Raw genomic sequence first — 13602 nt, 5'->3', positions numbered from 1 at the left:
TCCATGCGTTCAGTTAAAAATTCCATTACTGTATAGGAAGGGAGACTAAATATTATGGGGTGGGCTGCTAGCAGTGTCTGCCATAGCTGATGGGAGTCACATTATTCACCTCCCTTAAGTTTATACAAGATGGAAGACAGTAATTTTCATTCATCCATTCATATAAACGACTTCAGATGACATCTGAAGGGGAGAATGAGGAGGTTAAAGCTGTTGGCTTAGAAGAGTTTTAGAGATCTGTACTTTTCTTCTATTCAGGATTTGAAGCCATTTATTATTCATGGAGCACTATTCCCTTGTTGCTACATTCCACAGCCCATGTTGGTTACTGGGGACTCAGTGAATCATGGTCCCTGCTCTCCAAACGCTTACCCCATAGGGGGAGGCAGGCGTGTCAGGCATTGAACACACAACTGTCTGGGGTGCAGAGGCAGATGGGGTGCTGTGGGAGCTCATAGGGAAGACCTGCCCAACCCGGGGCAGGCAGGGTGTGTGCGTGTATGTGTATGTGTGCATGTTGGATGCAAGATGCAGACAGTTACTGGCAGAAGGAAGTGTGACTGGGGTTCTATCTGTATCACCTTAAATAGTGATGGGTCCTTAGGAGAACAAGTGTGAACTGATAAGATTCTGTTCCTTAGTGTCATGTCTGCGGCTTAATGTTTTTATTTCTGTTTCTCTTCCTAGAAACTCTCAGTGTGTCTGCCAAGACCCTTTGTCACGAGGAGCAATGCTGCCCCGATGGGAACTGTCTTTTTACCTATTTGCTTCACTAGGCTTCCACTTATATTCTTTCTATGAAGTTTACAAAGTCTCAAGAGGTAAGACCCCAGCTTTCCTGAACTTCTCTCAAGAAAGGAAGGAGGAAGGAAGTACTCAGAGGTAGAAGAGTCAGAAAAATTGTCTAATGGGCTTGGGATAACTTGGACCCTGCTTTGCTTTCCCTTGTCTGGGACACTTTGAGTCCATGACCTGAATCAATGCAATTTTCCACCCTCATCCTGGAACTTCGAGGGGATCCAGTGGCTGGTCTTCTGTAATAGGAAGGTTTGATTCAATGGCCATTGAAGGCTGTGGAGGTGATCTGCAGTAACCTCTTATGTTTCTCTTCCACCCTCATTGCTTCTGAGATATGTGGAGGCAGCTCAAGGTGTTGGAGGCCCAGACTCCTTTCATCCTTTCGTTCTGCTGTGTTTAGTGATTTTCATATGCTTGTTGAAGAAGAATCATCACTAAATCTGCATTTCAGCCCATAGGAAGGGGTATGGAAACCCTCCTGTTGGGCAAGTTACCCTTGTCACTTCTGCTTACCCCTAGTTGACCAGCACCAGGTTTTATGGCCACAGCTGAGAAACTGGGGAACATTGTCCTTAGCTTGGTGGCCATGTGCCACTAAAACTTCCCATACTGTGGAAGAATGGGAGACAGAAATGTGGAGGGACCAAGATGGCCTCTTGCGTGGTCAGGGACAGTTTCCTAGTTGATGATAATTTCTGGGCTTTGTCAAGGCAGAACAGGAGCCAGGAAGGTAGAGAAGGCGTCAGAGGATCTGTGGACAGAGATGGGTTTGCAAGCAAATGGACAAGCCTTTGGGGTGTGAGGAAGCATAGCATGGTCTGGCAACTACAAACCCCTCGGGAAGACTGGAGTGTAGAGTGTGAGGGGACAGTGGCTGGAGTTGAGCCTAGATCAAAAAGCAGGGAGAGCCTGTGAAGGACATTGCATATTGATCTGAGGAGTTTGGACTTTATCTTGAAGACAGGAGAGTATGCTGAAAAGTCCACTTAAAATTGCAAAGTTGAGAGTGCTCTGCCCTGAACACCTACCTCCTTCTATATTACTCGGACTGATTTGGATGTACATCACCAGGATTGACTTTTCTCCCATTCTACATATGTCCCACTCAGAGTCAGGAACGGTGGCAGAGACGGATCATCTAAAGTAGATGAGCACTATTATTTTCTCAAGTCTGGCCAAGTATTTGCATTCCCCTACTGGAGCCTTTGAGCTCCCAGGGCCCATGTAGGAGGAGCTAACCTACTCTATGTCAGGCACTGTATTAGATACTTCACGTATTGTATCTTGTCTCATTTAATCTTTAGAACAGCCCTATGATATGGTATATTTATTACTTTGAAGACACGTTTGGCAGCAGAAACACAGCCTCCAGCATAATTGTTACAAGCCTCGTATTGTGTCTAGATAGCATCAGAGAGCTGGCTCCTTCTACCATGTCCCTCTGCCGTCTTCATCATGAGGCTTCACCTTATGAGGCAGTCTTTTCCATAAATTGATGTCCGTATTCCAGATTTTGGCCATTCTAGTAAGTGTGTAAGTGGTATCTCATTGTTTTAATTTGCATTTCCCTGATGTAATGTGGAGAATCTTTTCATATGCTTATTGCCATAAGACTGTATATATGTATATACGTATACACATACATATATATATATATATATATATAGTCTTATCTGGTGAGGTGTTCAGGTCTTTGCCCATTTTTTAATTGGGTTGTTTTCTTTTTGAGTTTTAATAGTTCTTTGTGTATTTTGGATAACATGTCTTTTGCAAATATTTTCTTCCAGTCTGTGGCTTGTCATCTTACTGTCTTGATAGTGTCTTTTACAGAGCAGATACTTTAAATTTTGGTTAAGTCCAGTTTACCAATTGTTTCTTTCATGCATTGTGTCTTTGGTATCTAAAAAGTAATTCCCATAGCCAAGGTTATCTAGATTTTCTCCTACCTTATCTTCTAAGGATTCAGTAGTGTTTATATTCAGATCTATAATATCCATTTGCTATTATTTTTTGTGAAGAGTGTAAAGTCTGCATCTAGATTCAGTTGTTTTGCACGTGGACATTTAGTTCCAGCATTTGTTGAAAGAATATCTCTTCTCTGTTGTATTACCTTTGCTCCTTGTCAAAGGTCAGTTGACTGTATCTATGTGGGTCTTTTTCTCGGCTTTCTATTCTGTTCCATTCACCTATTTGTCTGTTCTTTCATCAACACCACGGTCTCTTGAGTCATAAGGCTTTGTAATAAGTCTTCAATTTGGGGGGGCACCTGCTGGCTCAGTCTGACTTTGGCTCAGGTCATGATCTCACAGTCTGTGAGTTTGAGCCCTGTGTCGGGCTCTGTGCTGACAGCTCAGAGCCTGGAGCCTGCTTCAAATTCTGTGTCTCCCTCTCTCTCTGCTCCTCCCCCACTTGTGCTCTGTCTCTCTCTCTCTCATAAATAAATAAACATTGAGAAAAAATTAGACTATTCTTAAAAAAAAAAATAAGTCTTGAATTTGGGTGATATTAGTCCTCTCACTTTGTTCTTGTCCTTCAATATTGTGTCGGCCATTCTGGATCTTTTGCCTCTCCATATAAACTTTAGAATCATGTTGTCATTATCCACAAGAGAGCTTCCTGGGATTTTGGTTTGGATTGCATGGACTCTATAGATGAAGTTGAGTAAGACTGACCTCTTAACAATATCCATGAACATGGAATAGCTCTCAGTTTGTCTTTTTAGTTTTTTTATTTCTTTTATCAGAGTTTTCTAGTTCTCCTAACATATAACTTGTATGTATTTTGTTAGATTTATACCTAGATATTTCACTTTTTTGGTGTGCTAATGTAAATGGTATTGTTCTCAGTTTTAAATTTCACTTGTTTGTTTCTCATCTGTAGGAAAGCAACTGACTTTTGCGTATTTATTTTGTATCCTGCAACCTTGCTATAATTGCTTATTAGTTCCAGGAGTTTTTTTTTTTTTTTTTTTTTTTTGTAGATTCTTTGGATTTTCTACATAGATATTCATATTATCTGCATACAAAGACAGTTTTATTTCTTCCTTTCCATGTTGTATACCTTATTTCATTTTCTTAGTGCACTAGGTAGGACTGCCATTATGATATTAAAAAGGAATGGTGAGAGAGGACACTTTTGCCTTTTTTCTGATCTTAGAAAGCTTTCTGACCATTAAGTATGATGTTTACTGTATGTTTTTTGTAGATGTTCTTTATCCAGTTGAGGAAGTTCCCTTCTATCTCTAGTTTGCTGAGAGTTTTTAATCATAAATGAGTGTTGGATTTTGTCAAATGCTTTTTGTGCATCTATTGATATGATCATGTGGTTTTTCTTTTTTGTCTTATTGATGTTATGGATTACACTAATTCATTTTTGTGGTCTGTGAGACTTTGTTTTTAGCAAACCTCACCTGGACTCAGCAGGGCAGGTCTGCTCTGTGTTAGCTGGGGCTGCAGGCATCTGGTGGCTCACTCACATGGCTGGCCAAGACCTCAGCGGGCGGCTGTCAGCTAGCATGCAGAGGTTCTGTCTGCATGGCTCTCCACATGGCTTGCATTTCTCCTAACAGTGCAGCTGGGTTCAAGAGGGAGTACTGCAAGTGCCCAAAAGCAGAAGCTGCGGATCTCTTGAAGCTCAGCCTGGGAAGTTGTACAGCTCACCTCTACCTCATTTATTGGTCAAAACAAACCACAGCACAGTCCAGATTCAGGGGGAGGAAAGACTATACCTCCATATGGCTGGGGCAGCACGCCTGTGCATGGAATGTATGGCAGTCATCTTTGGAGTCTCTTTACCACAATGGGTGTTGTACCTCTTTACCCAGATGAGGATGCAGAGGCTGAAAAATGTAATTTATCCAAGGTAACATGTCTAATAAGTTCCAATGGAACTGGGTTTAAACTCCAATGTGTCCAACTCTAGCCCCAATATTTTATCCTATTCTGCCTCTCCTATTTATTGATAATTTAATTCCTAAAGCACCTTGCTTTAAAAGAGGAAGCTCTTCTGTCTATTCTATTAAATTTTAAAATTGTATCCCACTGGAATAAAATTTTCCCTTTCTGTGTCATGGGAGCTGCTGGGATCGGGGTGGAGGGAATCCTTCTGTGGATAGCACAAAGCTTTTCTACACCTCAGCTGACCCAGAGGTGGTCATGCTGTTTGACTTACTGTTTGTCTTACTGTCTAATTTGGGGAAAAGTGCTGTTTACCCACACGGTAGAAGTAGGTCACTGGGAAAACTGTCTTCTGTAAACTTTTTTGGGACATTTGTATCTGGGGCAAATATAGTGCCTAGAACATATTACAGGCTCAAAACTTACCCGTTAAGTGAAATGCCACCAGTGGGCATCTGCACGGCTGCTTTCTCTGGGCATAGAGCAGGCATCCTGTTCACTGCGCTCTGTCTGTGGAAGCACGGTTGCCAGGCCATTAGGGACAGCAGACTGATTTTAATGGCCTTAGTCAAATGGAATCTTTTGGTAAATTCACAGCAGGGACTGAACAGAGCACCCCTTCTTCCTCCCGACTCTACCAGGCGTAGAGCATCTCCAAGTCATCTGGAAATACGTGGGGTGGGGTGGTGGTGATCTGCTATGCTTGGTGACCTCTCCCCTGGCGCTCGACAACGTTGTGGCTAATCCAGACCTACTGCGTTAAGTTTATGCCCTCGTGGTTCAGTAGATGTAGGACACTTTTATGTCTCTCTGCATACACTTAACATGAAGAAAGAGGAGATTATGCCACGTGGTAGCTCTGTTAACGCTTACACCTAAAAGAGGGCCGTATATTGTTGTTTTCATGTCAGTCTGGTGTAATTCTTGACATGAAAACAGTTGAATTATCTGTGAAAACCTGAATGCTGTGAGGTCACCTGGGAAAACATCTGGGAAGGGAAGTCTTAGACTCCTGTTTCAATTTATTTATTGGTTTATGTTCAAATTTATTTCTTCTTGGACCTATTTTGACATTTTGTAGCTTTCTGAGGATCTATACATTTATGTGGGTTTTCAGTTTGGTTAGTGTATTGTTCGTAATACTCGTATTTAAAATAGTTTGTTTCTGTGGTTTGCTTTTCTCTCTTATTGTGTATTTTGTTTTACATCTTCTCCTTCACTGTCTCCCTAATTTCCTCCCTTGTTTGTCTTTTCATCCCTCCTTCCCTCCCTTCCTCCTAGTTTTTTGCTTTGATCAACTGTGCCAGAGAGCTTATGAATCTTTTCAGCTTGTGGCTTTATTAGATTTTCTCAGTTGTTTCCTTTTTTTTTTTTTTCTTGGTTCATTGATTTCTTTTTCAGTTTTTAATTTTTTTAAATGTTTATTTTTGAGAGAGAGCGAGGGAGCAGGGGAGGGGCCGAGAGAGAGGGAGACATAGAATCCAAAGCAGGCTCCGGGCTCTGAACTGTCAGCACAGAGCCCGATGTGGAGCTCGAACTCACGAACTGTGAGATCATGACCTAAGCTGAAGTTGGATGCTTAACTGACTGAGGCTCCCAGGTGCCCCAGTTCATTGATTTCTGCTTTTATTTCCTTCCTTATTGTTTCTTTGGGTTTGCTCTCTTCCATTATGTTCCAACTCTATGAGTTGAATGGTTATTTTATAAGGAATCTCTTTGTATTGTTGTATTGTACCTGATAGCTTTTCTCAGAAGCATTTCTGGAAGAAGGATTTCCAGAGGAGTCATAGAGTCAAACTGCATGAATATTTTTAAGGTTTTAGACAGATTTCCCCTTCTCCAGGAAGGTTGTGCCAGTAATACTTCTTTTGGAAAACATCTCTCTTCTTGTATTTCAGCAACTTGAGCTTTCTTCTTTAACCCATCTCCTATGTATCTGGTATATCATATGAAGGGGAAAAAATTAAAATTTTCCCAAATAGATAACCAAACACAATTAACTCTTTCTATATTGAATTATGATGCAGTCTTGATCATTGTTTAATATTTTTTTCTTTAAATGTTTATTTTTGAGAGAGCAAGCACGCGCTGGCTGTGAGCGAGCTAGGGAGGGGCAGAGAGAGGGAGACACGGAATCCCCAGCAGGCTCCATGCTGTCAGCACAGAGCCCAGTGTGGGTCTTGACCTCACAAACTGTGAGATCATGACCTGAGCCTAAATCAGGAATCAGGCACTTAACCGACTGAGCCACCCAGGCGGCCCAATCATTGCTAAATTCTTACATATACCCCAGATTGTTTGAGGGGTGGGCATGTCTTCTCTGTTTCATTGATTTCTCAATCAGTTCACACATCATTAACTGCACGGTTTTAATTAAAAATGCTTTATAAAATATTTGAGTATCTGATAGAGTAAGTTACTATTCATCCTTCTTCATTTCCACACTTAGCTATTCTTACTGGTTTATTCTTCTTGTATACATATTTGAAACTATTCTAAAAAAAATCTCAACAGGATTTTCATTAGAATTACAGTAAGCCTAGAAATTAATTTGTAAATAATTAACATTCTTATAATATTGTACTTTTTCACCCAGGGATATGGTATTTTTTCTTTGTGCATTCAAGGTCTATTGTTTCCCTCAATAAAGTTTCCTGGCCTTCTTCATAATAGGTCCTGCAAAAATTTCTATTCAGAGTCTTTCTTTCTTTTTTTTCCTTTTATGATTGGGAAATTTTCCTATTGTATTTCCTGTAACTTGTAGCTAATTATTTCTGGTCTAAAGGTATTTATTTTGATTTGTGTATGTTATATTCCAACAGTTTATTGAATTCTCTTAATGTCCCATTAACTTATCTTTGATTTTTCCTGATTTTTGTGTTTAGACAATATCATCCACAGCTGATACTAATGGTTTTGTTTCTTCTGTTATTGTTTAGCCGGGACTTTTAGAACAATGTAGTAGTTGAGAAAGAATGCTATTTTTAATTCTAACTTAAAAAAAATTAAGTTTATTTATTTATTTTTAACGTTTATTTATTTTTGAGACAGAGACAGAGCATGAATGGGGGAGGGTCAGAGAGAGGGAGACACAGAATCTGAAACAGGCTCCAGGCTCTGAGCTGTCAGCACAGAGCCTGACGTGGTGCTTGAACTCACTGACTGCGAGATCATGACCTGAGCCGAAGTTGGCCGCTTAACCGACTGAGCCACCCAGGCGCCCCTAAGTTTATTTATTTTTGACAAAGTATGAGCATGAGCTGCGGAGGGGCAGAGAGAGAGAGAGAAGGAGACACAGAATCCGAAGCAGGCTCCAGGCTCCAAGCTGTCAGCACAGAGCCTGACGCGGGGCTCGAACTCATGAACTGTGAGATCATGACCTGGGCTGAAGTCAGAGCTTAACTGACTGAGCCACCCAGGTGACCCAATTTTTAATTCTAACTTTAATGGAAATCCCTCTATAGTTTTTACCATTACTGAAAAATTGAGTAAGTTTTGCTTTTTTTTTTTTTTTTAAATCATGCTAATGAATCTGGTTAGCCCCCTTTACTAAATTTTTAAAATTAGCAATAAATGTTGAATTCATTTTTAAAGCAACTATACAGATGATTGCGTAGTTTTCCCTTTTCAAGCTGTTGACATGATATTTTAAAGAAATAAATTTTGCAGTCTAGTTTATATGGATTCCTACATCAAACCTTTGACCGTGGTATTTTCAAATACATGCCTTGTTTCCAAGTTTTTTTCTTTTAATTTCTAAGTGAGATTCGTTGGCCTGTGGTTTTATTTTCCACTTAATCAGATTTCAGTATTAGCATTCTGTTAACTTTATAATAGGAATGGAGAAACTTTTCATTTTCTGTCATGTTATGGAACTGTTTAAATAGTGTGCGAAATGTCAGCATCAAAGTTTGATATTCTTCACTTGTAAGTTTGTCTGGGCATGGGGTCTCTGGAAATAGATAGATTCACTGAAAACTTCAGTATCTTTCAGTTATTTCAGGTTATATTTAGGTTTTCTGAAGTCAGTTCGAGTAATTTATACTTTTCTTTCCTCTCTGATTTTATTTTTAAGTAATCTCTATACCCAACATGGGGCTCAAACTCACACGCCTGAGATCAAGAGTCATGTTCTCTGCCTACTGAGCCAGCAAGGCACCCTATATTTTTCCATTTCATTGAAATTTTCAAATGTATTAATATCCAGTTGTAGGTCATATAATGTTTTTGTTTTTAATTTTTTAAAAAAAATTTTTATTAAAAAAAATTTTTTTTTAACATTTATTATTGAGAGACAGAGGGAGACAGAGCATGAGCAGGGGAGGGGCAGAGAGAGGGGGAGACACAGAATCCGAAGCAGGCTCCAGGCTCCAGGCTCCAAGCTGTCAGCACAGAGCCCGATGTGGGGCTCGAACTCATGAACCATGAGATTATGACCTGAGCCAAAGTTGGACACTTAACCAACTGAGCCACCCAGGTGCCCCATGTCATACAATGTTTTGAAACGTACATGTCTCATTTTTTTTTTTTTCCTGCTTTAGGGAATTTACAAAGGTTTTGTCTATTCAGCGTATTTGTTTGCTCTCTCAAAATATAATCTCTTGGGTTTATTTATAAATTCTACCAATTTTTTCCTGTGACGATTATTCTGTAATGAACAGTAGGCTACCCTAGGTCCTTTTGGCTTTACAGAGCCCAGGCTTAGCTGTTATGCTGTGCTCTCTGCCTGAAAAGTTGGATATTAGGATTAGTTGGATATTAAACAGAATGGTGTTTTCCATAAATTGGCATTTCCATTTCACAGACATTTTATTTTTGTTTTTAAAAATCTTCAGTGAGCCGAGGTTAATGTTTCTCTAAATAAACTCCATGGCACCAGGAAGCCCTGATATTTAAGCAAACATGCAACAAAGGATTTGAGTTGCCACATCAAATTTCTTTGTTTATATACTAGTTGTTCTTAAAGTGGGATACAACTGTAGTTGAGCATTTTCACCTTCTACCTGTTTATTCCTAAACTCACCTGTGCTTCTCACTTACCCCTAGTCTTTGTTTATGAGGAAAGGATATAGCAGCACGTTTAGAGATTCTTTGTCATGTTCATACAACACACTAACTTCTCATGAGGGATGGGCTTTGTCATCAGGAGAAAAGTTATCCTCCCTGCTTTTGTGACTAGAGGAATTTGGTTGTAAGACGAACCGGCAACTCTGGAGGGCCCAGTTCTGGGAGGGGAAATGGGGGGCCGTCCACTGGTCCTGTTTTCCAACAGGTGGCCTTGCCCTTATAACCGTGGAAGGGGCCACCGGGGACCCTTTAGTCAACAGGTCTTTTGTGAAAGGACCCAAATGCATAGCCCCTGGGGGAGCCAAGAAGTGGACAGCCTATCTTCGTGGCTAGCATCAGTAGTGTGGTGTCACAGCTCAGGCTCCTAGTGATCTGTTTGGCAATGCTTCATGTTCGAGTTGACCCTCTTTCCCCTGTCACCTGTGGCCAGGGTCATAGGAAACATTTGAGTTCCGGCTTTCCTACTCGGAATCTAAGCTTCCTGGCCTATCCTCTCAGGCTTGTCTGGCCTTCTCCTCCATTGTGGACCCTGGCCCTCAAAGGAGGGGAGTGTCGGCTTCCAGAGAGGCTACTTTCTGAACACCTGCAGTAAACTTCTTACGGTGACTTGAGACAGGGCCTGGGCTGGAGGGCATTTGAAGGCAACCCTCAGTGTTGGACTCCATAGCTCCTCACTCGTCCAGCCGGGGCTCCCTGTTGTGTCAACACAAGAGAAATGCAGGAGTTTATGGCTTCCTCTTTGCTGGAGTGTTCCATCTCAGTCCCGGGCTGCTTCCTCCTTTCTTGGAGCCCTAAGGATTTCCATGCAAGTCGCGCCCCTGGTGGCCTGGCTTCTTTCAGGTGAGTAGCAGATGAGCAGCCCTATTAGATTTGAAGGCTGTTTATGTTATATATTGCTTTGCATCCTATTTACATATTTGATTTGCTTTTGCTTGGGCTATTTCCAAATCAAGTTTTCATTCCCTTAGTGGGAATTGGGAGAAGGGAGGAGAGGGCCTCCCATTTCTCAGGAGTTGTCCTGGAAAAACCAGCACTTTGCCATCCTTCTCTATATTTCATATGAATGTTTGAGAGGTGCTTACCATTAAATTCTCTTATCTTGAGAAGCCCATCTTTTCTGCTCCCTTTCTCCACTCATTTACTTACTGCCACAGTCTGCTGTACCCAGCGGCTTCCTAGAGAAATAAAGAATCAGTAGGAGCTGATTGGAATTTTTCAAATGCATAGAAACAGCAGGACATGTTAAGCCATGATTGGGTGTGCTGGTCCCTGGCAGTGGCTGGTGTCATACAAGGGTGTGTGTGTGTGTGTGTGTGTGTGTGTGTGTGTGTGTGTGTGTGTGTTTCCCCCTCTTCCTGATTATTGCCCTCTAATTACCCCCACCCTACCCCAGAAATGGTTTCCTATCATAATGTTGAGGGTGAAAAGGGTAGGTTAGTTAGTGCTTTTAAGTAAATGGTTTACCACCACAGCTCATTGGCATCGATTAAAATGCAAATCCTCTCACTCAGTAGGTAGAATGGGACTTTGATGTATCCTTTTGTTGGGTGGTGGTTGGAGTGGGGAGAATCAACAGCTGATTTAGTAATGAGGGCTCATCAGCAGAAATTGCTTCATTTCTATGCTCTCAGGCAGTTTTGTGGAGCGCGGAATTTTGGGAGATAGAACCAGGGCACCTCGAAGAAAGAGCTGGCTCTGCCCGACAGGCCTGTGTGGTGTGGAGAGAAATGCTCAGGCAGGGAAGGCCTCTCTCCATTTGCAGCGTCCTTTTGCTTGAGTGTGTGTGAGGTATGATGAAATCTCTTGCCTCTAGTATGGGAATATGGGATCCCTACCTGGAGGGTCTCGTTGGAGAGGTTCTGAAGGCTGAAGCTCTTCAGGAAGGATTTCCCGCTACACGTTTTCAGCGGCCATTCTCTTCTCTCAACCAAGTTACATAGCAGCACATTGTCAACTAACTTAAGATGGTTTGGAGGCAGTGATTTCCAAAGGGGTTGCGAATGTATTTGTGTGTGTGTGTGTGTGTGTGTGTGTGTGTGTGTGTGTAGAAATCAGACGACGGTGAATTGTAGAAATTCTCTAAACCTGAGAGAGGATTTTTGGTGGAGAGCTGTGCTGTCCAATACTGTAGCCATTAGCCATACAAGCACTCAAAATGTGACCGTTTCCAATTGAGATGTACTGTAAGGATAACATGTATATTGGACTTTGAAGAATTAGAAAAAGGAATGTAAAATGACTCATCCATAATTGTTTAATACTGATTCCATGTTGAGATAAATAAAATATGCTAAAATTAATTTCATCTTTTTATATTTTGTATGACGGTGTCTCCTATAGTATTTCAGTTGGTCAGTAGGAATTCTATCTGTGTAGGATTCCTTTTTCCCACTAGAGGGAGCTCTGTTCCAGTTTCAAGAAGTCTGATGCTTTAGCCTGTAAAATTTCACTGCTTCTGCGTTGTACTCTTAAAAAAGAAGAAAAAAAAAAGCAGGTTTCTGCTTTGTTTCAGTTCTGCACAATTCTGATGTTTCTGGAGGTTGCTCTTTGTATGTTAGTGAAGCCAAAACAGAAGAGGCCAGAGGCCTAGAGGTTTTCTACCCTTTTTATGTTAATGAATTTTAGGAGGTTCCTGTTACTTTTATTTCTTTGTTGGATTGCATAATGTTCTGTTTGTTTGTGGGCTCTTCCCTGGGACTTGAGTCTGTGCACAGTTCACACACACACACCGTGATGTGTGTACAGCAGTAACAGAAAGGACCAGAGCCCTGCTTCAATCCCACATCTCCCCAGCACCTCTTGGACCACTCAGGATACAGTGTGAATGTGTCCTCGAGTTGTGCCCTGGGGCACCCTGGGCCAGTGCTTACCACCCCTCATTTTTCTGTTGTTCCTGGAGGCAGTATTGCCTGTGGTTGGAGGGTCGGGCTGCTGTTTGCCTCTAGTGTGTGTGAATCTGCCCCTGGATCCTACTGTGAAACCAGCATCATTTCGTGATTATTTTTTAATGACTGCACACTCGCTTGGTTTTCCTGTAATCTTTCTGGGTAGTTCCTTTTTGGTTCTTCTGTGGCTTTTGTAGGGTGTTGGTCTGATGAGCATTGGTTTTCCCTGGTCTATGCACTCTGTGCCTTTTGGGGGCGATCTCAGCCATTCTGGTGGCTTCATCACCCTTATGCTGAGGACTCCTGAGTCCTCATCTCCAACTTAGGGTACTCGTGAGCTCCATTCATACCCATCGGGCTACCTACTGGACGTCGTACAGACACCTTAACATTCCTCACTTCCTTACATGGTATTCATCAGCACTGTTGTAATTTATCATTATTGGTTCGTCTCTCTTCCCTGGGGTACCATGAACCCCAGGAGGGCAAAGGCCATGCCAGTCTTGTTTTGCTTCATTCCTGATATATATTAAATGTGGGCCTGGTTATTGTACACCGTTAAGAAGTATTTGAATGAATATTTTGTTATACTTTCTGTTTTAAACCAACTGTATGCTTATACTTACTACCATTATATGATTCCATTTTATAATCTTGTTAGCATTATGTCCATATCATGGAGCTGTGATCATCATTTTGTGGTGTGATCTGTTTAAGATAATTTTTCACCAGCTATACAAGTGAGGCATTTTTGCTAATTCCTCCCTTGGTTCCTGGTGCTGGAAGCTTTCTCTCTTGATCACTCTCCATTTGTGACCTTTATATTACAAGTTGAAGGGGACATTTCTGTCAGCCCCACTACGTACGTAGTTCCAGGAACTTAGGTCACAGAAGGCTGGCGCGGCGGGTCAAGGTGTGTGACCCGTTTCCATGCCTGTAGCTGAGACCACCGGCAG

At 41.6% G+C, this 13602-nt stretch overlaps 1 protein-coding gene across 8 annotated transcripts in view; it reads left to right on the top strand.

Moving 5' to 3' along the window:
* HHAT (hedgehog acyltransferase) overlaps positions 1–13602 on the top strand; it is a 321914-nt gene that overhangs the window by 26773 nt on the left and 281539 nt on the right. For all 8 annotated transcript variants that reach the window (XR_006214213.1, XR_006214214.1, XM_042976895.1 and 5 more), the window contains one exon: positions 688–821. Coding sequence is in view for 6 of the 8 variants with exons in the window: in XM_042976895.1 (XP_042832829.1) it covers positions 731–821 (91 nt within the window). In the remaining 2 variants the exon portion in view is untranslated. The remainder of the gene's footprint in view (positions 1–687; positions 822–13602) is intronic.

This window comes from Panthera tigris, chromosome F3 (assembly GCF_018350195.1).
Source record: "Panthera tigris isolate Pti1 chromosome F3, P.tigris_Pti1_mat1.1, whole genome shotgun sequence".
Taxonomy (NCBI): Eukaryota; Metazoa; Chordata; class Mammalia; order Carnivora; family Felidae; genus Panthera; species Panthera tigris.
This window is presented reverse-complemented; position numbering and strand designations above follow the sequence as displayed.